Genomic DNA, 25,721 nt, shown 5'->3' with positions numbered 1-25,721 from the left:
AACATGCGATAACATTTTCTTATACTTTTGTTTGCATCAATCCAGCAACCTTGATTGAAATGCTGATGTTGAATATCAGGACACCATCCATATCTCTCACCAAACCCATCAACCACCCTCACCTTTTTTTTTTCCCCAGTCTTTTTAAGGCAAGTCCCTCCCCCTATCTCAAAAGGCATTTATACCCTAGGTATACCTCGCATTCTATGTAAGGACATTGCCAACCTAAGCTTTCATTTAACCCTTCCAAACCAATATAAAAATAGAAAGCCACCCAATATGAATTTCTAAAATTGGAGAAATTATATCGCATCAGATGGTCGTGAATGTAATCAACCATAGACATTCATTTTTATAGGCCCCATTCATCAAGCATGCATTTCGATGCATTACTTTAGAAATAAATAGCTATGATTGGCGGTATATATGGCCGTATGATGAGGTAATATAAAATATATTTTCTCCTAAAATTATTATCATATTTGAGCTAATGATTTTTTTTTTTGTTGGTTGGGGATGTAAAAAACTAGAAACCAAAAGAGAGGAAGGGGGAGAAGCCAAATATATGACCTAAGACATGATGGTGTTCCAAACGTTTGGGTCAATCGTAACCTAGTTTTTTTTTTTTTTTGATAATCGTAACCTAGCTCTTTGAAACCAAAACTCTCCTCTTCTTTCTCTCTCCTTTATTCCTTTCCACCCATTTGGTTTCTTATTCTTTTCTCTCTCGTTCTCTTACTTACATCTTCTCCGAATCCCCATAAACCTTTCGGGCCACCTCTCGATCGCCAATCTCGACATTCCATCAGTGGAAATCCTCGCCCAGAGCTCGAGTTCCTCCGCAAAATTGTGGGTGGAGCCGCTGCATTTATTTAGGGTTTTGCCCCATACCCTTTGCCGCTAGGGTTTCCGCCCTTGATGCGATAAAAGGGCTTCTCTATGCTTTGATCGGGCGGTCCAGTTCGACGGCGTTGGACAGATCTCGCTGCGGAGCGCTCGGCGTCGAGGTTTCTTGGGCTGTTCGAAGGTAGGGCCTGGATCGACTGGCCGTTGGTTGGATTAAAGGGCGTGGCGGGAAAGGCGAGAACTTAGATCTCTTTTGGCTTCAGATTTGCTTTCGGTTCTTTTGTGGTTACTGTTTCGATTCCTATTTCCTTCGTCTATTATCTTCCGGCGGTAGAGGAGATTCTAGAAGTTGGGTATTTTGATTGGAGTGGTGCAGTAGAATTAGGGTTACTGGATTCTCTAGAAAATGCTGCAAGTTTGGGCCTTTTCAGAAGAACTTAGATGCCTAAAGCCCGGAATTTTGAGGTCCATGTGATCGCCTCTTTTGGGATTCAAATTCTGGCTTCTTGGTGTTGAGGAAATAGAAAAAGTTGTTCTTGTTTTGTGGTCGAAGATTTTCAAGTACCTTCATTCGTATTGTTTCGACTTTAATTTCTCAACTTTACACGTACAGTGTATTGGATTCCATTGCACGGAGAGTTGTTTCCTGAGATTATTGTATCAAAGGAGGTGGGAGAGGTGGCATCTGAGACAGCACGGGTTAGTTACCCTTAAGTAGCCCTGCATGGGCGAGCATGAAGGCTGGGCAGAGCCTAGTGGCCTGTTGCCCAATGGCCTTTTGCCCAATGAAGTAGCCAATGTGACCCGAGTCCTTGATGCAGAAAGATGGTCCATGGCCGAAGAGAGAACTGGAGAGCTGATTGCACGTATTCAGCCCAATCAACCATCAGAGGAGCGTAGGAATGCTGTAGCAAACTATGTCCAGCGTCTCATAATGAAGTGCTTCTCCTGTCAGGTTGGTCTGCTTCAGTGCTTTTTGCATTTATAATCGGCTTCTAGTTGTTGAAGAAAAGAGGGAGACTGTTGCTCAAAATTTTCAATGGTTCCATGATGCTTTTTATAGTTCTGCTGCATGAAGGAAAGCACATGGTTGAGCAGTCCTATATTTATTTTTTCACTATCAAAATTGCACATTGATTTTTTTTTTGTTCACCAAATAAGTCAGTAGAATGAATATAATGAACTTGTCGGCATCAATTGCATTTTGTTCCCCATTCATTTAATCATATAATTTTCAGGTTACATTATTATGCGTACATCAGTTGCTAGCATAATAGCCAGTTAGCCATTAATATCACAATCAAGTATATGTGACAATTTCCTCATGAAGTCAATCAACTTGGTCATGGTCTCATGGAAAAGAGTCATAGCCAAAATAGCCCCAACTTCATAGGTGGTTATTTCTCAGGTTTTTAAGTTCTGTAGTTTCATTGCAAAAAAATTAATCAGCTATATGTCATCATACAATCTTGGTATCATTGAGTTGTTGATCCTAGTACCGGACAATAAGAAGCATGATGAAGAAAGGCAGTTAGAGGTGGCTGTGAAGCTATTTGAAAGCAACATTAATTTATGATGATTGTGATTTCATTAGGAATATTGAAGTAAGTGGATAATGGCATCCTTGGATATGGTGAGTGAAAGTTTTGCCTTTTTGTTGAAGGTGACAAAACTTGGCATATCTTTAAAAGAATGTAGAAAAGGCGCCATGTAGAAATCATGCTTAAATTGTCAAAGTCATGTGGGAAGGGGTAGGAGTTGGGAGAAGGTAAAACGGGAGATCTATGAGACAATTATTTCTAGTGTGTCAGCACATTGAAAGGTGTTATCTGTACTTTGTTTACCAATCTCTGCTTACTTGGATATTTTTTTGTTGGTGGCACTAAGGGGGTGCCATGCATGGAAAATTTTTGAAGGTTGTTGTGGTGGACAAGGGAATGCATATTAACCTTTCACCGACCGGGATTAAAATATTGCTCGCTGTATCCATGTTTGTCGCGAGCTGGCCTCATAGAAAACCTTTACTATATTGTGCCGTGTTCATCACATGCTTGTTCACTATGTAATGGCTCTTGTTTCTTTTTTTTATTAATAAAAATGCAGGTTGATTTCATTTTGTATCAGCATGCATGATTTAGCAGTAACGACCCCCTTTGCTGCTTCTGAATTTAGTGGGCACAGTATATATTGTATGCCATGGATTGGTATGTACCAGCAACTAAATCCTTGTGGCCAGCTAGCTTTGTGCCAGTTGAGATACTTACCTCTCCAAAGGGGCGAAAACTTGCTAGTGCCAGCTGCAGTAATGCCTTAGAAGACCATTTCGTTTGGGGCTTAGTAACACTAACAGAGTTCCTGGGGCATAAATGTAGTATAATTCCTTTTTCGTAAACCTTCTAGGGGAGGCATAAATTTATACATATTTGAGAAGTGTCAGGTATTTTTATTTTTTATATTGATTGTCTTGTCTTTCTAAGGTTGAATTAAAATTCAGCTTTGCTTTTTCTTGCTGCATCGTTGGGACTGTTGTGCTTGTAGGACATTGAAAAGTAGTCCCTTTGGGGCTTTCATTTTTTTTGCTGAGTTATTTGAGTTATAATTGCTGCCCTCTCAAAACCATGCTACCTTTTATTTGCTACATTACAAGGAATTTATGGCATGATCTTTCTTTTAATCATGAAATCTATGTGCTAGTCATGGGTGAATTGGATGCTCATTTTCTTGCATCTAGAACTGTCATATATGTAGTGAGCTTGGGTGACTATTACAGTTGATATAAGTGCAAGGTGATTGAAGACTATAGTGATGATACTTTACTGTTAGAATGCCGATTTATCATAATGGCAGTGCATTGTCTCATATGATAGGTTAACCTGAGAACATGTATACTTGAACTGGAACTATTATAATCTTGCTCTTGCATACAAAGTTTTCTTGTCACTGGAACTTAAAGATGTGTCGTATGCTTGCTCCACTTATGCTCACTTGTTTTTCCATAGTTAGCAGCTTGTTCAAAAATGATTTATAACACAGCACATTGCGTAATATGATTACTTTTAGGGAAGCATACGATATTTAACAACAGATTCCTAAGCTTTTTCAATGAAAGTATTACGAATGTGTCGAGATATTAGCTTAGCCCATTATATACAACTTTAATAGTCTGTCAAACAAGATTTGATGGAACTAACTTGATAGTGAGATGTAGCAGACCAGTATATATATTTTTTTAATAAAAATGCCATCATGGAGAAATGGTTTCTCTAATGTTTGATCAAGATTATGGGCCTAATATTGTAATCAGTATTGATGCAAGGTCAGATAATGCTTATTATGTAACTCCAAGGATAATGTCTCACACTTTTGATTATATGGGACTAGCATGCATAAATGTGTTTATGTGGAGGGGCCTTTTGCATGTAGTGCTTTGTCCATGCCATTTCTTATAGTATTGTATTCCCTAGTAATTTACAACTTAAGCAAGTTATCAAGGCACCCAATAAATTAATCAGGAATTAGTTGGCTTGCTACTTATAGCCCTAAATTGTAATACCAATCTCAATCTGTTTGATTTATCTCAGTTGTTTAATATTTGCTCAATTTTTTCCCCTATGAAATGCAGAAAGAGGGAGGAGTCTATGAAGTATTGTCATGCACATGAAATAGAGATCTGGCACAATATACATGCACTGATGCAATGAATCTTTTAAAAAGGGATAACAGAGACTGTGATACGACAATGAATACATAGTTTTTGCAAATATGTAAAAGAACAACTAGAAAGGATAATTGGCTATCACAGTAACATATTTCATACTCTGTATACCAGTATCAATGTTGCAAAGGTTAAGATTAATCATTTAATAACACATCCATCATGTTTGTCGCCAAAATGTTGACTTTCATCAAAATAAGAAAAGGAATTCTTGTACTTGTGGTTCAGTAAAAGAAGGGGATGCCTGTTGATCCTCACCAATTTTATATTATTTCAATAAAATTGGGATTAGCAACCCGACTGCCTGCCAAATGAAAAAAGAAAACCATGAAACCCGCAACCTGAGCACCTTCCAAATGAAAAAAGAAAACTATGAAAGTTTAAAACCCTCCCATTTGTGATATCTCATGGAGGAGAAATTCTGGCATCCATAAAAAAGGGACCTCAATTCATGTTGAAGAAGGGGAAAAAATAAAGCATCATCTGGGTTTTGGAGGAAGCATAAAGCATGGGAGAAAACTAACCTGCTGGATGCCGGATGATATTGCACTGCTGGCATCTTGTTGGGCTTGTTGAGCTCCAGATGCTGCTGTTGCCCCACGACAGCTAGCTGCCACTTCCTTCTGGTTTATTTGTCCCTTTCTCCACTCTCTTGCTTAAATAGAAGAGAAGAGCTATGGGTTTAAAGGGCTACTTCAACATCAGATGCATTTTTCGGTTCAATTTCTGCTTGCTTGATTGTGTTAGCGCACCAATAGCCAAAAAATATTCCATGAGTATATGGAAAGTGTTCAGTGCATTCTGAAAATATTAAAGCCTTGTTTTATTTTTTAAAAATTCCATTTGAAGTATTAGACTCGTATGCAAGCTGTCTCTGATCAATATCTGATACGTGCGGGGTGGCCCTGTGGCCACAACATGTAAAATGGAGTACCTTCCCTTCTTGTGAGGAACCCAGGAATCTTCCTACACAAAGTAAGAATCATTGAAAGGCTTTATGAGGTGGCTGGCTGTTGGTTTATAAGATCCTTATGGTCAAGTGCCACTTTGAAAACTTTTTTAAGGGGGAACAGTCCCAAGGGTTTAGGAAACTGTAGTCTGTCTGATCACTAAAACCTCACTATCTCTTACTCTTGCCTCGACAGAAGGTAATGTTCCAAGTACCAAGGCATCCCAAAGTGTTAATCAAATCAGTCTCTGAAAACTGGACGGGTAACACATTTATGGAAGATAAGGAAATGATAGATGTATATGTAAATATAAATAATATGTTGAGTACTTGTTGAAATTGACTGTAAATGATACTCTGCAGTAGAAAGTTACTTTATTTCTGGTTATACTAAATATTGAAAAGAAGTGGTGACCCTCACTAAAGTATCTGAATGTTTTACACTAATCTAGTTCAAAACTTGAAATGCTATAGAAGCTAACGTCTCTACACTTGCCCTAAATATTAATTGGAAAATTATTTCAAAATAGTTCCAAATGGTGACGCTTCAGCTGATAATAATATGCTTTTGGAATTGTCAAGAAGGTTGTCCAATATAATGCCATTACACATGTGCAAAAGCATTGGCAGTCAAAAAATTTAAAAACCTATAGTGTCTAGTTAGTGTATCCTTGATACACTTTTTGATAATTGGCAGGCTCTTCCTCTCTCTGTTCCTCTGTGTAGTCAAAATTTTGAAAGGTGCCAGAAGACCAAGCTGGTATAGTCTCCAGTGGTCGTTCCAAAAAGTCCTAGGTTCAAATACCCCTCAGGTGTACCCTTGATACATGAAACTATAGAAGGTGTAAGATGACCAAGCTGGTGCAGTCTCTGAGACTTGGTAGGCTCTTCTTCTCTCAGCAAAATTTTAGAGGATGCTAGATGACCAAGCTGGTACTGTCTCCAGTGATTGTACCATGAGACCTAGGCTCAAGTCCCCTTTAAACCCTCACATAGTTTAGGATTTATGTGTATTTTGAAGGAAGCTGCCGTATTTATATAACCCATTGTCTATGTTCAAAATTTTTGGAAGAAAGACTCCCTAAATGAGATATTTGTCCAAGAGTTTGTGAGGCGCTACAAGCCTACAAGGTTGGCCCAAAATCATTGGGCATGTAACTACAAGAGGTCACCTCCTAGAATGATGTAAGAAATTTGTCTTCTTCGTGTGATCGCTAAACCATTATGTGGTTTTGCCCCTTTAGAGTTTCCTTTTCCAACATTTACCTTGCCTTTAAGAAGTAGGCTATATGCGATTAATTTAATGTATTGAAAGATGGAGGATTGTGTTTTTTGATGCTTGAACCGTTGTGAATAGCTTGAGAGGAACCCATGGTGATGTTTACTTGTTTAGTGTTAGTTGCTTGTTTTAACTTGCCTTCAGCTAGAAGGATAAGCCTTGTAGGAAGATGCTTATTGGCATCTCTTGCTGAGGTCATTTAGGTTTTTTACTGGTTTTTGTATAATATGGAGACAAGCTGATTTGGAAGTTGAGGATCCTCTGAAAAATCCAATTCTTCAGATGTTTTATTTGTAATAGGGGTAATCTTCACATGTGATGATTTGGAGAAACAAGTATGTATGTTGATAGTAATTGCATCTTGCGAATACCATTGGGTTCGAGAGAATGCCAATGAGAGTTTTGCAATTCCTAAAATAGCCTTAAGAACCCTTGGGATATAATTCACTGATAGAAGTTCATGGGACAAGAAGGAAAGGATTGGCCCTTTCCCTCACTGTTGAGTGGCGAGCATTCTAGAGTTAATGAAGAAATTGAAGTCTTGTGAAAACATTTAGTGGGATGGAGGACATTTTTATTGGTGCCAAAGGGTTGGTTCAGCTTTTGGCTCTTGTTAAGGGCCTGAGTTGTGATGTTGAATGATCACTCTTGTCTTCTCAGTGCTGAAATTTTACGGGTGTGTGTCCTCATATTTGTTCTTTGCATTTTGTTCTCAAATATTATGTTAGCCTATAAAAATCTTTTTTTTTTTTCCCTGTTTGTTTGTGCTTTTGTTTCTAATACTATATTTCTAACAAAAAACTGCTTTGATCTAGCTATAGAAGATGTAATGCATAGTCAGTTTGTTTAGACATGGAACCATAAAGGGGAAGGTATACATCCTAAATATGTTCACATTGAACCCATATATAGTCCCTCAGCAAAAATGTCCTTATAGAGGACAGCATGAATGCATTTTAGCGACATAAATCTTTTCTGATCTTTTTTTTTTTTGACTTGTATCATCGACTGTTTCTCCAACCTATGAATTCTCTTTTTTGTCTTCCTGTTGATTTGTCATTTGGTGTAGTGACTCGGAAGTATAAATCCTACATATGTTCACATTGAAAGCATATATAGTCCCTCAGCAAGAATGTCCTTATAAAGGATAGCATGAATATATTTTAGTGACAAATATTTTCTTATCTTTTTTTTAAACTTGTATTATCAACTGTTTCTCCACCCTATGTTCTCCCTTTTTTGTATTCCTGTTGATTTGTCATTTTAATCTTCATGGAAATTGGGATGAGTCTTGATGTGTGATTACAATTATGGTTATGACTTGTGATGTTTTGTAGGTTTTCACATTTGGGTCAGTACCTCTCAAGACCTATCTACCTGATGGAGATATTGACTTGACTGCATTTAGCAATAATGAAAATTTGAAGGATACATGGGCTAATGAGGTGCGCTATGTGCTAGAGAACGAAGAGAAGAGTGAGAATGCTGAATTTCATGTAAAAGAAGTTCAGTACATTCAGGCAGAGGTATGTCTTTCTTTAAAACCCATAAACATTTTCAAACAGTATTTGTTTCAGTTTCATACTATTGTTTTTTTGTGGTTTATTGGCTCAAGATCTCTGGTGTTCATGACCACACTTTATCATGAAAATAACAATCTTGATCTTGCAAATCTTTTTCAGAGAGGGCTACATAATGATGTTTTCATTAAGCAATAATTCAGTTCTGTCATTTGCCGTCATTTATGTGCAAGAACTATTTGCACCTGAGATCTTTGTGATCAAACCATTTCTAAAGATTGGTATTTGTGTTGATCTGATCCTTCAACTCCAATCATGACACTGTCACATTAAAGTGAAGAGCATGCAAACCACTTATTACTCAAACTTCACCGACGGCCATTTGCTATATCAAATATTACTGGATATGCTTTTGTCCCTTGGTTCATTAATTAATGTTCCTTTGATTTATATGACTAGTGAGTCTTTTTTTGACTGAGTAAGTCTACTTAAATTTAATCCATTCCCTTGGCTGATGACTAGCAACTTGCTGTTTAATGAGATGAGAACATAGTTCAGTGCATCACTGAAACATGGGAGAATACTTATGAGTGCAAGGGTCTACAACTTTAGTTGGACTAGCACAGTTTATGTATCTTATAATCTTATTGGAGACATAGGTGATATCGTTTTCAAGATGCACTTGAGCCCAGAGGATGTCAGGCAATCATCATTGTTATCCTAGATCTATTAGAAACACAGAAAAGACATATCAAGTATATTTCAGCACAGTTACTGAAATGTATGGCTTTTATCCTGTTTCTCATGATAGCCTATGCTCTTATGTCTTACCAAAGATTTCATAAAACAGTAGCAAGGTCTATGATGCATATATGAGAATTTTGTGAAAAAAAGTCTTAAGCACAAGTAGCATGGCAAATATTCAGATATTGTGGAGGTGGATGTCTGTTGAGAAAGGCCAGCTTTAGAAATATATATATAAGAAGAAGTGCAAGAGTTGCTCAAGTTGAATTGGTGCTAAGCTGACTCATATGGTAGTTGCAACAAATGTTTGAGGAAACCTTAGTTAGGAGAGCTATTTGGATTTGTGTTGAATTATCATTGAGGGAAAGACCTATGTTAACATATATGGAAGTTACATCTTATGTGAAAGGATGTGAAAAAGCTGATGGTGATAGTGGTTGTCAGCCTGACGAGAAAAGAATGATGAGGGATATGCTGACTGCAAGTTGAGATTACACTTCTCTTTACGTTTATCGCGGGTAATGGCAGCTACACCTTCCTTGGAGTTAGAGTGGGTGCAAAACATTCTTTTTTTTTTTCTTATGTTTTTCGCTACTTTGTACATAAAATTTCTAATAAAGATTCTTAGCCATGAATTAGTTGATCGAGTCATTAGACATATTCTACAATCTTATTTCCAACACTTTTTTCCACCTTATAGTTTGAAACAATTAGTTTCCTAGTTCCCTATTAATTTCCTATCTGAGCTATAATGTGAAACTTGTGATTAGGAAACCATCATAGACAATCGTACAATTCCATTTCTTCTGAAAGATTGTTGTAATACTAGTTCTTTTTTTCCGGGTAGAAATTGTAATACTACTTCATTGGCTTTTGCTCATTCTGATGTGCAGTCCTTAAAATTTATGGGTTTATGATTATGTATTTTTTGTAATGTTTTCCTTCAACAACTCAGATATGCATAATAAAAGAGTGTATTTGATTATTATGATATTCTTTTAGTGATATGCTGAAAGAATGAGTTTGGCTATGCTGTCTTGGATAGCCAATCATTTTGTCTGTAATAATAAACCGAGGACATTGAAGTGCATTGTTACCTTGTGCATGACTGTTTGGAAATGAGGATATTTACAATCCCTAAATCATGCCATAAAAATCGACTAGCCAATGTTGCACCAAAATGCTATGATTTATCTAGTTTCTCTATGGTTATTCCAAGCTGGGTCACAGTAACATAAATGTTCGAAATTAAATCGGAGTGCTGTTGTTTGGTTTTATATTCAGTTAAAGAATCTAATTAATCCACTTGTTCCCCAACTAATATTTTCAAGTTATCCTGTCTAGAACATAAAGTTACTTCCTCCTCTGAGTTAGATCTCGCTTCAAAAAAGTATGAAGTACCACTTTGTTGCGGCTAAAACCATGGGACACCTCCTAACTCACTTCTCTTGTCCCCTATTGTCTTCTAATGTGATGCTTATGATGTTTGTAAATATTGTCTTTATATTCTTTCATTATGTTACCGTACTGCTTATTAAATCAGGTGCTTAGATACCAAAATCTCCAGTAAACTGAACCAATTTGCTGTGATGAATTATTGACAAGATGGAATACATTCCAAGTCCTCAACCTAGAAGTGCGGATGTTATTTTTTTCCTTATTATTTCTTGATGCTCTTTTTTTCCTGGTTTCCATCATTGGCTCGTTTGTACATAAACTGGAATTCATTTTGTTGAATGCCTTGAGGTATGCTTGATATTAAAACGTTAACTAATGATTTTTATTTTCTAGAGTAAATTACTTATGGTTGTATACTTTTATATCCTGTAATTAATCTTAGAAGCCTTTTGCAGACAATTTGTCTTGTTTCATTTTATCAGGAATGGGTTTTGCATCTGCTTTCTGCAAATTGTTTCCTATGCAACTGAAGACATGTAGATGTTCAAAGCTTGTTTTTTGTCTTTATTGAGAATCAGGATAATTTTCATAGCTTTTTCTGTGTTGGAACAGCTCTCATACTTTGTTTTAGACATCTCTGCATTTTCTGATTGCCCTTCTTTCATATCTATGTGCAGGTAAAGATAATAAAGTGTCTTGTAGAGGACATTGTTGTAGACATATCTTTTAATCAAGTTGGTGGGTTATGTACACTTTGTTTTCTTGAACAGGTGAGCTGCTGGTTCATCTCTTGAACTTATTTTAGGAGCATGAAGTCTGATGTTTAAGTGGCTTGTATAACCTTCTACTGATGTGCATCTGTTTACTGTAGATTGACCATCTGATAAATCAAAATCATCTCTTCAAACGCAGTATTATATTGATCAAGGCGTGGTGTTACTATGAAAGTCGTATACTGGGTGCTCATCATGGGCTTATTTCTACATATGCTTTAGAGACGTTGGTTCTTTACATATTTCATGTTTTTAATAATTCTTTTTCTGGACCTCTTGAGGTAACTCTAATTTCTTATTTTGTAATTTTTTTCATTTTATTGTGTTCTCTGAATTTAACAATATTTATGGTCATGCAATTACAGGTCTTATATCGCTTTCTGGAATTTTTTAGCAATTTCGACTGGGACAATTTTTGTGTTAGCCTCTGGGGTCCAGTCCCTGTCAGTTCACTCCCAGATATGACTGGTAACTTTGTTGTCATGATTTATTGCAACTTCTGGAGGAAAACTCTTATAAAATGTGTGTTCTCATCTGTCCTTGAAATATCTTGCAGCGGTACCTCCTCGGGAGGATGGTGGTGAATTGTTACTAAGTAAGCCCTTTGATGCCTTGAGTGTAGCGTATGCTGTTAAGCCAAGTGGTCAAGAAAACCAGAGCCAACCTTTTATTTCTAAGCATTTCAATGTTATTGATCCTCTACGGACAAACAACAATCTCGGGCGCAGTGTCAGCAAAGGTATGAAAAACTAGCATGTGAATTGGGATTAACCTTTATTAGTGACAACTTGTTCTAATTGATGGTATGGTTACGTAGAAAATGCTCCAATACTTGAGTTTCACTATTTAACTTTTGATATTTATTGTTTTGTGGATTGCTTTTTCCTTCAAGCAATAATTGACTGTTATTTCTTTAGAACATGAAGTACAATTCCAAGGAGAGATTTTGCTTTTCTTTTCTAACTAATTACAAAATTGCTTATAATGTTTTGGAGAACTCACATTTTGGTGTGGACTGGAATTTTAAAATGAAATCATTCACCCTGCCAGGTATCTGAACATGATCTCTTGTGATTTTGAGTTTTTTCCTTTTTTTTTTGAAGAGCATTTGACTGTGTAAAATAAAGAGAGCAACTTTCCTGAAATACACTATTCGGTCAAATCAATATAAGATGCTTTAATCACTCAAATACTTCTGTGATTGTATCCATTAGATCTCTCTATTTTCTCCCAGTATCTTAAATATGTATTTAATGTGCAAACACAAACACATCTCTTGCTCTCTTCTTGCTTCCTTTCTGGACCGATACTTGCTTCCATTTTCTTTCGAAATTCTTTTTCCAAGGTTGCACCTCACATTATCTCCTCCTTCCATTTTTTTTATCTTGCCACATACATTTTCTGTTAATTCGTAGATGGCTTGTGATGGTTTCACTTAACAAAATGCTATGTTGAATTTCATTAGAATTTACCTGTAAGTTGTACCAAGGGGGAAATTAAGCTTTGGAAATTTTCATTAGATGCTGAATTTCTTTGGTCCCTAATTTCATCTATATCTTTGCTTCCTGTATTGTTTTCTGTTCTAATTTTTGGTGTTGGATGAGGCAGTGCATGCATTATTAGTGCCTTTCTCCCTATGTTCATTCATTTTATTATAGATTAATAATGATCAATAGCAATTCAAATCTTAAACTTCTAATGACTCAAGTGGTTCACCTTTTCCATACATGGTGTCATGCACCTAATCAGAATCAACCGACTTATGAAAGAAAGTCTTCGTATCACAATATGTCAAGAAGTTGATAATGCTCTGCCTGGTAGGACCGGTCTAACCATTACACATCACCGTCAGTCCATATGTGGGCCATTTGCTCTTATATGTGGCAATCCACTTCTCTAGCTCTCCTTATTATTGTCAAGAAGCTTACCATATATGTCCTTCTGTCTTAGAGGATCTACATAGGGACCGACAGCTCGTATGGAGAAAATGGCACTTATAGTACATATTGTTTGCTACATTCGCTGAGATGTGACTGAAGTGGAAGTAGGATCCAATAGCTCCCACATATCCTTCTTCAGCATTGTGTCAGTCCTCTGCTGCTTCGAATCCTTGTTGGGCAAGGCATGCGAATCTAAATCATGGATGGTGGCTCTCGATGAAATCTTCCTAGATGACTTCTTTTTACTGCCAAAAGTCCTCAGTATAGATGCAATACAACCACCGCCTCTGCTAACGGTTTTCTTGAATGAAGAGGTCCTCTTGAACTCTGGATTTGCCCTACTGCACGTATAACCAAAATCCGACTCGTAGTATGAGGGCCCAAATCGAGCCCTATGCCTGGCCACCTCATTTTGCTGTCACTGATCATCCAGGCTCGTCTGAATGGCAGCTTGGATCTGTGCTGTCATCTGAAGCGAACACCTCTTCTGCCTTTTTGGAGTGATAGAAAGGTGACTTCGCCGCTCGGCGGTCTACCTCCGCCTTTTTCTTGGTAACCCTTTTTGATAGAACCTCCTGTGGGCATTTTCGGCGCATAGATATGTCGGGTTAACTACTAAGTGCTGCTTCAAGCCGATTACTCCTTGAACTCTTTGTTGTACCAATTGCACTTTCAGTCGTACCGACTCGAGAGCATTTGCCCATGATCCCAACCAATGTCACGTTTTGGCTTCTTTTTTTTTTGATGGTTCTATTCCTGCAAGTTTATCGAGTATGCCAGTTTATCAATTATTTAAAAATAGCAAAATTTCGTTATGATGAAGATAATTTTTTTACCTTAGAAAATACATCCGATTTATCAAATACATGGGGGTGTAAATCGGTTGGGTCCATATGTACTCGGACCCGACCCAAAAAATTCGGGTCCGGGTCGGATCAAGTCCTTACTAGAAAGCTTAGAACTTTCCCACCGATGAAAAGATGAAAATTTTCCGTCAGAATTTGTTAAGAAAGCAAACCCAATTTTTTATTAGTCAAGAATCAGTTGTGAAAATTATATTATCCGGTATTGATGATTATTTTATGTTTTAAGTTAAAAGAGGCGTTTTGCCCTAAATAGGGAAAAAAGCTTAGAAATCTTTGTCCTCTTCTTGCCTCTTTCTTTCTCGGTTTCTTGTGACAGTTTTTTTTATTATTTTTGCTCGTGTCGGAATTATTTTTTTTCCCTTTGTACTTTCTCTCGCGTCTCTTCACCAGTACAACGTCTCTTTTTTGCCTTTTGGTCTATCTCAACCATCGGGCAATCAAACTCAATGGATCATCAATCTTTCTCTTAGGAGCATAGCATGCATTCTCACCGTTCGAAGAAATGCCTAACTCTAATAGTTTGTTTAGGTATGAAAGCTTTAGGGAGAAATAAATATGCGATCGGTAGCTTGTGTGTTCCTTCGCAACTGGCGGCTGTTGGATCATCCACTGGTTGCTTTGAGATATTTGCGGTGGGTGATTTGATGGTGGATTTGCACCAAGGTAGGTGGATCCTTCTTTCGCGCGAAAGATACAACTCTGATCCCTCTTTCTCGTGTGTGTGGAGGCAGTGATGATGAAAGCTCTTTAGATGCCTCTTGTGCTTTTTTTTTGGGTAACGATGGCTTGGCAGCTTGGATGGTCTGCTGGTCTACAGACAACCGCTGTAGCCATTCATTTGAAAAATGGTGCAGGAGGAATGATGCATCGAAGGCGAATCTGAGCCTCTACTTGCCTGTGGGCCTGCAGGACTAAATGGGTAATTCGGGTTCGGTTGGGGTCGGATCGGGTCGTTGGGTAAACGATCCAAAATTGGCCCCCAAAAAAAAGGGCCGGGTCGGGTTAAGATTCAATAAACCCAGATTCGACCCAAAAAATAGAACGAGCTCAATTTTAAGACCCGACCCGGCCACGTGGAGCCTCCAATTCGGATTCGGGTCGGGTCGGGTCACGGGTCAACCCAACCCATTTGTAGCCTTACTAATATATAATACTATTTTTTCATATTTTTTTTTTATTTATATATTTTTAAATATCATAAATTTAAAAAAATATGTTTTTATACTTCAGAAAATACTTCTAAAATATGTATTATGTATTACTAATTTTTCTTAAGTTTTGGTATTAATTATATATATTTAAATACTTTTTAAATTTTAAAAGAATTTTTAAATATAAATATTTTAAAAAATTAATTTCAGTTCAGATCCTTGTAAAACCTAACAATGAATGCTATATATATTTTTCTAGGCCTGTGGGCATGCATCAAAGGTTATTTATTTTTTAATTTTTTTCAAATTAAGGCCTCAGCTACTGTGTGTATGATTGCATCAAAATTTGAATAAATGGACACCAAATTTTGCTGGAGAGTAGCTTACATGCTCCTAAATAAGCTTTTGATTTTGTAGTTTTTTAATTTTATTTTTTATTTTTTAATCCAAAAATATATTTTTAATTTTTAAAAATTAACGGCTACATATTTCTCAATTTTTTTTAAATTTAGGTTTCGACCACTGTGCGCAAGATTGCATCAACATTTGAATAAACATACACCAAATTTTGCTGAAGAGTAGCTTACATGTTCCTAAATACGCTTCTGATTTAGCATTTTTTAATTTTAATTTTTTATTTTTTAATCCAAAAATATATTTTTAATTTTTGAAAATTATATGTAATTCGAAAATTAAAAATTTCTATGTCATTATATAGATCATTTATAGATCTACAACATATCATAAAATCAAGACAAAATCAAAAATTTTGGCATGATCTTTCTTTATTTTGCCAATTTTGAGCTATTTTTTGGAGCCAAGAAAATAGAGAAAATGAGATAGGGAAGAAGAAGCATACCTTATTTATGCTTGAATCTTTTTTAATCGTGCTGAATTAGTGTGACTTTTACTGTGGGAGGAAAGGAAGAGATCTTTAGAAAAGGGAATAAATGTTGGGAAGGCCTGAGAAACTTTTTGGGCCTTCCCAACATTCTCTTATAGCAAAAGAAGGAAAGGGGGAGGGGGGCCGGTTCCAAACCGGCCTGACTTGGTGCGAACCGAACTGTTCGCACCAAGTTCGAACGGAATCGGCCGGTTCGTGACTGGTTCTGGTCGGTTCGGTTCCGGATCTCGCTCTTTTTGGACGGTTCCGGACCGGTCCCGATTTTAACAACCAAACCGACCCGGTCCCCCACCGAGTTGGCTCGGTATGGGCCGAATCAGGCGGTTCGGTACGGTTTGGCTGACTTTGCTATTGCAAGTTACCTCTAGAATTTATCAATATTGCCATGGTGCTTCTTATTTGCAAAAATTTAGAGTCAGACGAGAATTGGTCTGAATGCAAATAGGAATACTAGTTAGAACCTTTTTGGGGCCAATTGTCTAGAGTTCATCAAAATCAATATGGAGTATTTGGAATGCTTGTAGTGGAAATGAACTTGGAGTCTAATTTGATGTCAAAGAGGTGTCTAATGTGATCCTTCTTTGTCGTGTTAGCTGGATAGAAATCAGAGCCAAGTTATTTACGAAATAATCTGTCAAACATGGCAGATAAATTGAGAAATCACGATGGAAATCTACCACAGGGCCATCAAATTAAAGTCATAACATTCAGTTGTGAAATCATCCTTCATGGCTTCAGTTTCCTTGTTCAAAATATAATTATAAAGCTTGAAGCAGACTCCAGACTATGTATTGATCGAGGCTTAATACATTAATCTATGCAAGTAAGGGAACTGGGTTATTACCTACTTTATAGAAGAATCACGAGAACCCTTAGAAATTCTTCTATGGCATGACTCCAAATATGATTCTACACTAATATTGTCGAAGTGGATGGAAGAGGCAGATTGTATACTTAATGCAATGCGTTGCATTAATGTTTTTTCCATTGTACATTTGGACAGAAGCAAACCTGTTCTGATTTTTTTTTTTTTTTTTTTGAAGGATTGAGAGGTGAAGATCTTTGAAATAGAATGGACTTTGGTGAACAATGTGAAGAAGGGCATTTAAGTATTTAATGATTGCCACATGCCTGCAAAACACAAGGAAAATTTGGTATGGCATTGGTGATACCAGCAAAGTGTCAATGGATCAAAATGTTTTATGGCGCTGAGATTCAAGCACATAAGATGATCATGACAAAAGTAAGAATGCTGAAGTGAATGTGTGGCAGGGAAAGGAGGGTTAGACATGAGTGTGTTAGGCAATGTGTAAGGCTTACATTTATTGAGGATGAAATGTTTGTGAACTGATCTGCATGGCTGCTTCTGTGAAAGAATAATTGGATGATGATCCTTAGGAGAGCAAATAGATAGACCTGAGATATCAAGAATGGAACTTATGGGAGGTGAATATTTGGAAAGATGGCAACATAGGATGGGGCCTATAACAAGAATTATAGTAACAAGGGTCCATAAAGTAGCTGACCTTTTATAGTGTGGGCCAATCAAATTATCCCTCGCTTTCATTAGCTTTTATTAGTTAAGTGTGTGATTACACAAGGAAATGATGTTTTCAAGCAAGTACTGCTTTTGTAAAATAGTATAAGTTATTTAATATAAGTTGGAGCCAAATTGCTATCAAATTATGGAGTTTTCAAATATAAAACAAGCTAACTTACATGTCGTATACAGGTTTGCCATTGTTAATGTGGAATTTAGATATGCAAAAATAATTAGAATGATTAACTATTTCTATAGAAATGGCTATAAATGAATGAGACATTGCATGATGCCTGTCTAAGTCATTTCATTATCAGTACTATTACATTCTTAATGCACATTTTCAATCAAAAGGTTGTCTGCTATTGCTTTGCTTGTTTGGTTCAAGGGTTATTTTCATTTATAAGCAGGCATTACCATAGTTCGGTGTAGTTTAAAAAATGTGCTTATTGTCCACTTGATACATTTTAATATATAGCTTGTGATTTGTTGCACCTTATCGGCCTTGTCTTGGTTTCACGATTGCAACTAGGCTAAATTTAATGTGCCAATTGTACCGTCATTAGGGCTGGAAATGGGCTGGGCTAGGCTGAGCCACTCACCTATCCAAACCTGGCCCCAATTTTTTTTTTTGGGTTTCGGGCTAGGCATAGGCCGAAAACTTCTGGAAAATTCTGGCCTAAGCCCAACTCGAGCCTAAGCCGAAACCAAACCCGATTGGGCCAACTCGAATTATCGTTTGGGCTAAAAATTGGGCTGGCCCAAACCTGATTGAAGCTTAATCTTTCAATTTTTCGTACTGTAGCTTCACATTTTTTTGATGAAATACCATAGCTTCATGTTAGCAATCATCTTATGATCAAAAACATGTTTACCAGAAAAGCAAATTGATAACACAATTGAAAGCATCATTCTTATTTTTAAGTAGTTCATAAACAAGTACGTAAGTTCGGGCTTCCTTTCGGCCCAGAGTTCAGGCTAGGTCCGGGTTAATTCAAGCTTCATTTCGGGCCTCGTCTGGGCTCGGGTTGGGACCGGGCCAAGCCTAAAAAGCATATAGGCTCTATATAAGTTCAAGCCCGTCCAAAATCTTTTGAGCCTAGTCTGTAGCCCGACCCAAAGTCGGGCTGGCCTGATGAGCCTCAGGCCAACTCGGGCCCAATTCCATCCCTAACTGTCATATATCGTTGTTATCCTTCATTTAGTGCCATTGTTTCTTATGAGTTGACAAGGAAATTCTTGAGCCAAATTGGGCATAGGGAACTGTGAAGTCCTCTAGGACTGGTAAGATAATGCTGGAAACGAACGGCCTCTTGTTGATTCTGAGTAGCAATTCTTCATGACCTTCCCGCTTCACCCAACCAAAAACACCACCACGACAAAGGAAAGTCTTCATCAAATGTTGAAGCCCTCCTATCACTAACAATATCTGATTTCTTTCTACTGGGAATAGGCCTCCTTTACTAGCATCATACATCCAGTGTCAGACTTGATATCTGAAATTTTTGACAGGTTCAATCCATGATGACAGGTTATATTTATTGACAGTACTTGCTACAAACTTCATGCTATATATCTTCTGGGTCTTTTAGTAAATTAGCACTCTGGCAGGGTGACACCTGCAGTTTGTTCGTTGCAATTGCAAGAGCTTCAAGGCTTCGGCGTGCCCATGCCTCCTGTCTAGACCAAGGCATTCATTCTAGAAATGGTGTATATGAACATGCTAGCATGCATATGTGCAAACCTGACACATGCACAGAACATGCATCTTTGTATCCGTCTTCAGTGCAATTTTGAAGAATTTCTTGAACATCTATTGATTACATATTGTCTAACCTTAAATCAGAACTGAACTTGCTCATGAGCAACTTTGTCAGATTGATTTTTTTCCTGACAACTACTGTATCAGTTGTATGTCAACATTTGGACTGCCGTTTGTCTCTTAGGATTTTGGGGAAATTAAGTTTGTTAAATTGGCTTCATTTGACTGTTGTCTTTCTTTCACCCTAGGCCTGTTGTACTCCATAGAGACATATTTTGGTTCTTTATGTGCTAGTGTTCCTTAATTTTTTTTATTAAGTTCAGAGAATCCAAAAACTGAATGATGTCTGCCACCTACATCTCCATCTCTCCAGCTTATGCATGTTTGTCATGTCTGCATGTAAATTGTCATGCATGACTATGTGCACATCTTTATGCATGATTCAATTATATTATCTTTTTGTTTACTAGATACTAAGTGCTGTTATATGTGGCCATGTTGCTATACTGAGGCATATATGTCTGCTACATTTTACATCTAACCCTTTTTTTTGTCAGGAAACTTTTTTAGAATACGCAGTGCCTTTGCATTTGGAGCCAAAAAGTTGGCCAGGTTACTTGACTGTCCAAAAGAAGACCTGATTGCTGAAGTGAATCAGTTTTTCATGAACACATGGGAAAGACATGGGAGTGGCCATCGTCCTGATGCTCCTTGTCCAAATTTGCGGCACGTGCGAACCTTAAAAACTGTTCCAGTTGAAGAATCAAATAGTTCCAGAAACAATGGGAGCATCAAGAATAGTAGAAATTCTGTGTTGCAAGATGGTCATGAGCATGTGGTTGAAAGTGGTCATGATCATGAAGACCCCTCATCTGAGGTTGTTTACTCTATTAGCCAGCGCTCTCAGAATGTATACAGGATGAACAATCCCTCTACACCTTTTCACAATCAGAGCCAGAAAAATAATGGTGTGCAAATGAACTCCAGGGTCTATGGTCAGTTTGAAAGAAATATCAGCTCAAGTGGATCTGTTCAGAGTGACAAAAATCAGAAAATATTAAGGCCTCAACGTTCTGTCAACGATCAAGGACAAGGCAGGTTTCACTTTGCAAGGACAAGGTCCAGTCCTGAACTGACAGAGGCATCTGTTGAGGTTTTGTCTCAAGGAAGGCCTAATGGAGTAGTCGAAACTACAAAAACCCAGAATACTCCGGCAAGGTTGGATTTTGGCAGAAGAATAAGGAACTTGGTTTCTGAGGCTACAGGCAGTCATAGTATGAGTTCTTTTGATGATCCCACATCAATAAGGCACATCACATCCCATCAAAGCTTTGAAGCTGGTTCAGATGCAAATAGTGTTTCAAATAGTTATCATGATGATTTGAACTTCTCATCTATAGGGGAAGAGCTTGCCTCCGCATCTGAGGCATTGGAGATGCAGCAGGAAGAGCAGGATTTGGTAAATATGATTGCATCATCCAAGTTACATAACTTGAATGGACAGGTTCAGCTGCCAATGCATTTGGCTTCTCCTCATCTACCTCTAACCATATCTCCATTATTAGCTTCAATGGGATATGTCCAGAGAAACTTGGCAGGCATGGTACCCACTAATCTGTCTTTGATTGGACCCTCATGGGGTTCCAATATGCAGTTTCCTCAAGGTCCTTTTTCATCACCTCTGTCCCAATATTACCATCCTGCTGGCCTTAGTTCAAACCATGATGACATGGTTGAGTCTGTAAGTGAGAGTTCTGGCATGACAGGATTGAACACAGAGGATGGTGACCAAGATTTCTGGAAAGATGATGCTGGATCCACCAGAGGGTTTAACCCTGAAAATAGAACTTCCCAGATGCTTCATTTCAATGGCAAGCAACAGTCGACTCCAAGTGGGTCTAACTTTAGTTCTTCATCACGAGGCAGTATTAGTGGTGCTGGATCGCAAGGTCAGCATAAGTTTGCAAGAGAGGATAGAGAACCAGTTAGAGAAGATCATATTGATGCATTCCAAAATCAAGCAAGTAGAGTGAATGATATTGACTCCAATGCTAGGAATGCAAATGTGAGGTTTTCACCTGTGTCACAGGCTAATTCTTCAAGAAACAAGCCTGGCTATGAAAGTTCTAGGGATGGATCTACTTCTAGGGTATCCAGATCAGCAAGGGACAAATGGGGAAGAAAACCATTCTCTTCTGCAGGTCTAACATCCCTCCATGGGAAGGCAAGGAGTGGGTGGCAAGTTGAGGGTTCATCCGATCATGATTCTGTGGAGGTGGAGGATGACAGCAGAGATTCGATTCCTCTATCAACCATGGGTAGTGACATATCTGAGAGAACTGCAGGATCTGCTTCTTTGACTTCCTCACATGTTAGCAACCATCAATTGCATGGTTATGAACCAGCACATATAAGTGGATCAGATTCAATGAGTCCGATTGCACCGGTGCTTTTTGGTACTTCACGGCAGAGAACAGTGGATAATTCTGGATTGGTCCCAATGACATTTTTTCCTACAGGTCCACTAGTTCCATTCTTAATGCTTCCAGTTTATAATTTCACATCTGATACTGGAAATTCTGATGGACTGGCAAGGCAATTTGATCATGATGAAAGAGCTGATAATTGTCAAATTAGCCCATCTGATCAGAATTTTGGTTCACTAAGGAACCTGGATCAAGCTGAAGCCCCCTTGAGTTTGACTGCTTCAGGAGGTGCTGCTTTTGAGCCCTTAGGGGAGAAGTCTGACATTTTGAACAGTGATTTTGCCAGCCATTTGCAAAACCTTCTCTATGGACGGTTCTGCCAAGACACCCATCTTCATGGACCTTTAATTTACCCTTCTCCTGCTGCGGCGCCACCGGTAAATTTACAAGGTCATTTTCCATTGGATGGTCCTGGCAGACCACTTTCTGCCAATGTAAATTTTACACAGGTCATGACCTACGGGCCTCGACTGGTTCCTGTGATGCCTATCCAACCAGTTCCTGATAGGACTTCCGGTGTTTTCCAGCGTTACGGGGATGAAGCACCAAGATATCGTGGTGGTACTGGGACCTACTTGCCAAATCCGGTAAGGCGTATTAACATCTCCATGACCTTCTTCCTATGAGAATTCTTGATAGTATTCCAGTTTAACTTTTTTCTTTTAATTGTTAAGTTAGTCAACATTGTGCCTGCATCTTCTGTGTCCAAGGTCTTGGACTCCGGAAAGGTATTTGGTCACTGGGTACTCAAGTACTGTGAGTTGATGCTTGATGATTTGACTACTAACTGTTAAATTGTCAAGTTAGGGCACTGTTTAGATTGCATGTCAGATTTTCCTTTGGTTTGTTCTTGCCATTGGTTATTCCTAATAATTGTATATCTGAATCATGTGGCTACAGTACCATTCTCTTTGCTTACTAGCATTGGTTGATGTTAATATTTGGCAAGCCAACTGGATTGACCATATAGCCTTAATATTTTCATTCATAATGGTCCCTAAAATACTGTTTTCATGCAACGCCATGTTTGTCAAACCTTTCCTGTATGGAAGCAAAGAACTAATCCATGTTATCCCTTTAAACACAAAAACTAAGTTGCTTGTCTTGCTCTTTTTATAGTGGCTATTCGAAAGATACTCCGTATATGTTGGGAAGAACATTAATTTGGGATTCCAATCAAGCTCGTGTGTTTTGTTTCCCTAGTTTCAGCATTGAATACATCTGAGTTATGCTGTTGGGAATGTTGCAACTTTCTAGGAAAATGTGGCAGCGACAAACTCCTATTGCTGAAATCTTCTTCCTGATGTGTCACATCTCCAAAACTTCGCTCATGCCTAGTGTTTCTAGGATTTCTTAAATCTCACTATATCATTGGCAATTTTTTATATGAAGCCTATATCTCTATGTAAATTGTTTTTATATTAATTTGCATCTCATTTGGTCATATGCTAAACTGTTTTATAACTTAATTTTTGATGCATTGCGTCCAGGTAAGTAAATGACCATCTGATGCTTTTCCAGTATTATTTCTAACATTTTTTAGTGGAAATTCTTGCTCTCACCTGAATCTGCTTCCCCACTTACCCCCACTTTACGCTATCATGGAAGCAGGCATATTGAAATTCTAAACTTCGGCGTGGGAGCCTGTTGCATTTAGGAAGCAGAGGAATATATATATATATATATATATATATATATATATATATATATATGCAAATATTGGTAATAGGTTTTTTTCAACGAACACCACAAATACAATTGCGGAATGGATAATATAGTGAAGCCATTACAGAAACAACTGGGAAGGTCTATGTTACTACTTTCTTGTCAGTTTTTTTTTTCATGTGCCAATTAGAAGATGCAGTTATGTTGGAACATGGAACTATTGCAGATGAGAGACTGGAGCTGGTTTGCTAAATTTTTTACCATATATAATGTGCTTTTCATTTGGTCAACAATAGAAATATGATAGCGGTTGTAAGCAACAAGGCTTTAACTCTAATTAGTAAAATTAGAAGATTTATTGCTGGAAGATGTCTGTCCTATGCAAGCTAGGTTCTCTGATGGGACCAGGAATTTCAGAGGATGTATAATTGTGAGAGGCTTCTGCAAACTGGGAAACATGCAGGGAACACTATTAAAATGCATAAGATAAATTAAAAGAAATAAGTTGCTGGAGGGTGGCTGAGAGTACTAGGAACAGCCGAGAAAGCATTGATGAACAATTTTCATTGGTTGCTGTGTTCTACCCTGTGTTTCCTTGTGTTCCATACATGTTTCGTGATATTGTTTAGATATTTTTTGTTTGAGACATTTTTACCACTATTTGTATCATCCATTTGAATATTGATGTCTGCAATGCTTTTTGACCGTGCAAACTTCATTTAGAAGTTAGAAGAATGTTTTAAGATTTGAGTAATGTTGAGCATAGCCTAAGACATGGAACTGATTCTCTTTGCCCTTCTCTTTGCACAGAAGGTGTCTTTCAGAGATCGACAATCAATGTCTTTCAGAGATCGACAATCAAGTAGTAGAAACCACAGAGGAAATTATGGTTATGACCGGAGTGACCACGGTGACAGAGAAGGAAGCTGGATCAACTCAAAAACACGAGCTGCTGGCCGAAGCCATATGCGCAGCCAAGCTGAGAGGCCACCTTCATGGCCTGACCAACTGGCTGCATCTGAACATCATGCTGACAGACAATGGGAATCACAAAGGCATGAGCCAGCTGCTTCCTATTTAGTCCCGAACAATTCCTTCGTGTCAACAAAATCGTCACATGGCTCAACAAATATGGCATATGCCTTCCATCGGCCACCTGTTGCAGGTTCAGATGGTGTCAGTCCAGCCAACCCTACAATTCCTCCTGTTTTCATGGTGTATTCACCTGATCACGGTGTTGGTTATGATTCATCAACTGAACCACTTGAGTTTGGATCCTTGGGGTCAATGCATCTATCTGGTACCAATGAAGCACCCCGTCCAAATGATGGAAATCCAGCAAGTGGATTATATGAGCAAAGACATGGCACATACTTTGGGGGTTCTCCACGATCTTCACCAGAGCAGCCATCTTCACCTCAGCTACACAGGTAGTTCTAATGTCATTTTCCATTTTTCCCATTTTCTTTTTTGTTGTATATATTGTTGTTGTTAATTTGAAACAATTGTAACATACCCTTAACAAATGCAAATAAGGACAAATTGTGTAGACATGAGTCTGAGCTTTACAGAAGGCTGCAGCTGAACATGCTCTGCACTAATCAATACGGGCAACCGAGTTCTCTTGAATATCGCAACAAATATTTGAAGTTCCTTCAATGATACTAAATGAATGTTTTGAAACATCATGGGTTCAGCAGGATGCTGACAATTATATACTGGCCAAGTCTGATAGAGGCAAATATGGTTCTGCTTTCCAGAAAATGTGGGGAATTTCTAAATTGCAGGCAACGAAGGCCTTACTTGAAATTCAGTCTGATAGAGCTCTAGCGGTCCATTTTCCTGAAACATGTTAGATTGTTTTACATTAATGTTGGGCAATCACAAGTTACTTCAAAACTGCACCAAGTATTTGAAAGCATTTGTTAGCTGGAATTGAATGAAATGGAAGATCACAGGTTCAGCTGCAGCTTCTAGTATGTTTAGCAGCCTGGCGCAGTTTTTGTTATCGTATCATCAAATGCCAGTTCCACTTATATCAATGTACAAAGCCATCAAAAATATGATGATCCAGATGGCCTTCTACCCTCATCATCAGAAGAATCAAATATAAGGTCGTGGTGATCTGGATTGTAACTTTGCTCAACCTATTTAAGAATCTCACTGCCCTTTCAGAGCTGGAA

The 25,721-nt window shown here is 38.0% G+C and overlaps 1 protein-coding gene across 4 annotated transcripts; it reads left to right on the top strand.

Moving 5' to 3' along the window:
- Positions 1–510: 510 nt before the first annotated feature.
- Positions 511–25,721, top strand: LOC103710172 (uncharacterized). 4 transcript variants are annotated; one of them, XM_088701009.2, is made up of 9 exons: positions 511–1,801; positions 8,127–8,315; positions 11,129–11,221; positions 11,323–11,505; positions 11,590–11,692; positions 11,781–11,963; positions 19,945–22,460; positions 24,349–24,968; positions 25,239–25,721. In XM_088701009.2, the coding sequence occupies exons 1-9, from the start codon at positions 1,571–1,573 to the stop codon at positions 25,366–25,368; spliced, it is 4,248 nt and encodes a 1,415-aa protein (XP_088557135.2). In that variant the 5' UTR covers positions 511–1,570; the 3' UTR covers positions 25,369–25,721. The 4 variants fall into 4 exon arrangements, with proteins under 4 accessions (XP_088557135.2, XP_088557134.2, XP_088557136.2 ...); XM_088701008.2 differs by having other exon boundaries at positions 25,236–25,721; XM_088701010.2 differs by lacking the exon at positions 25,239–25,721 and adding an exon at positions 25,075–25,167.

The sequence above is a fragment of the Phoenix dactylifera genome, chromosome 7, assembly GCF_051530095.1.
Source record: "Phoenix dactylifera cultivar Ajwa chromosome 7, Ajwa_hap1_PhDact_Kaust_v1.1, whole genome shotgun sequence".
Classification (NCBI taxonomy): Eukaryota; Viridiplantae; Streptophyta; class Magnoliopsida; order Arecales; family Arecaceae; genus Phoenix; species Phoenix dactylifera.
This window is presented reverse-complemented; position numbering and strand designations above follow the sequence as displayed.

Bases quoted from the DNA above. Each gene is read 5' to 3' on its own strand.
- LOC103710172 (XM_088701008.2), top strand. From the start codon at position 1,571: ATGGGCGAGCATGAAGGCTGGGCAGAGCCTAGTGGCCTGTTGCCCAAT. The intron at 8,316-11,128 runs GTATGTCTTTCT...ATCTATGTGCAG, and splicing joins TTCAGTACATTCAGGCAGAG to GTAAAGATAATAAAGTGTCT. The intron at 22,461-24,348 runs GTAAGGCGTATT...CTCTTTGCACAG, and splicing joins GGACCTACTTGCCAAATCCG to AAGGTGTCTTTCAGAGATCG.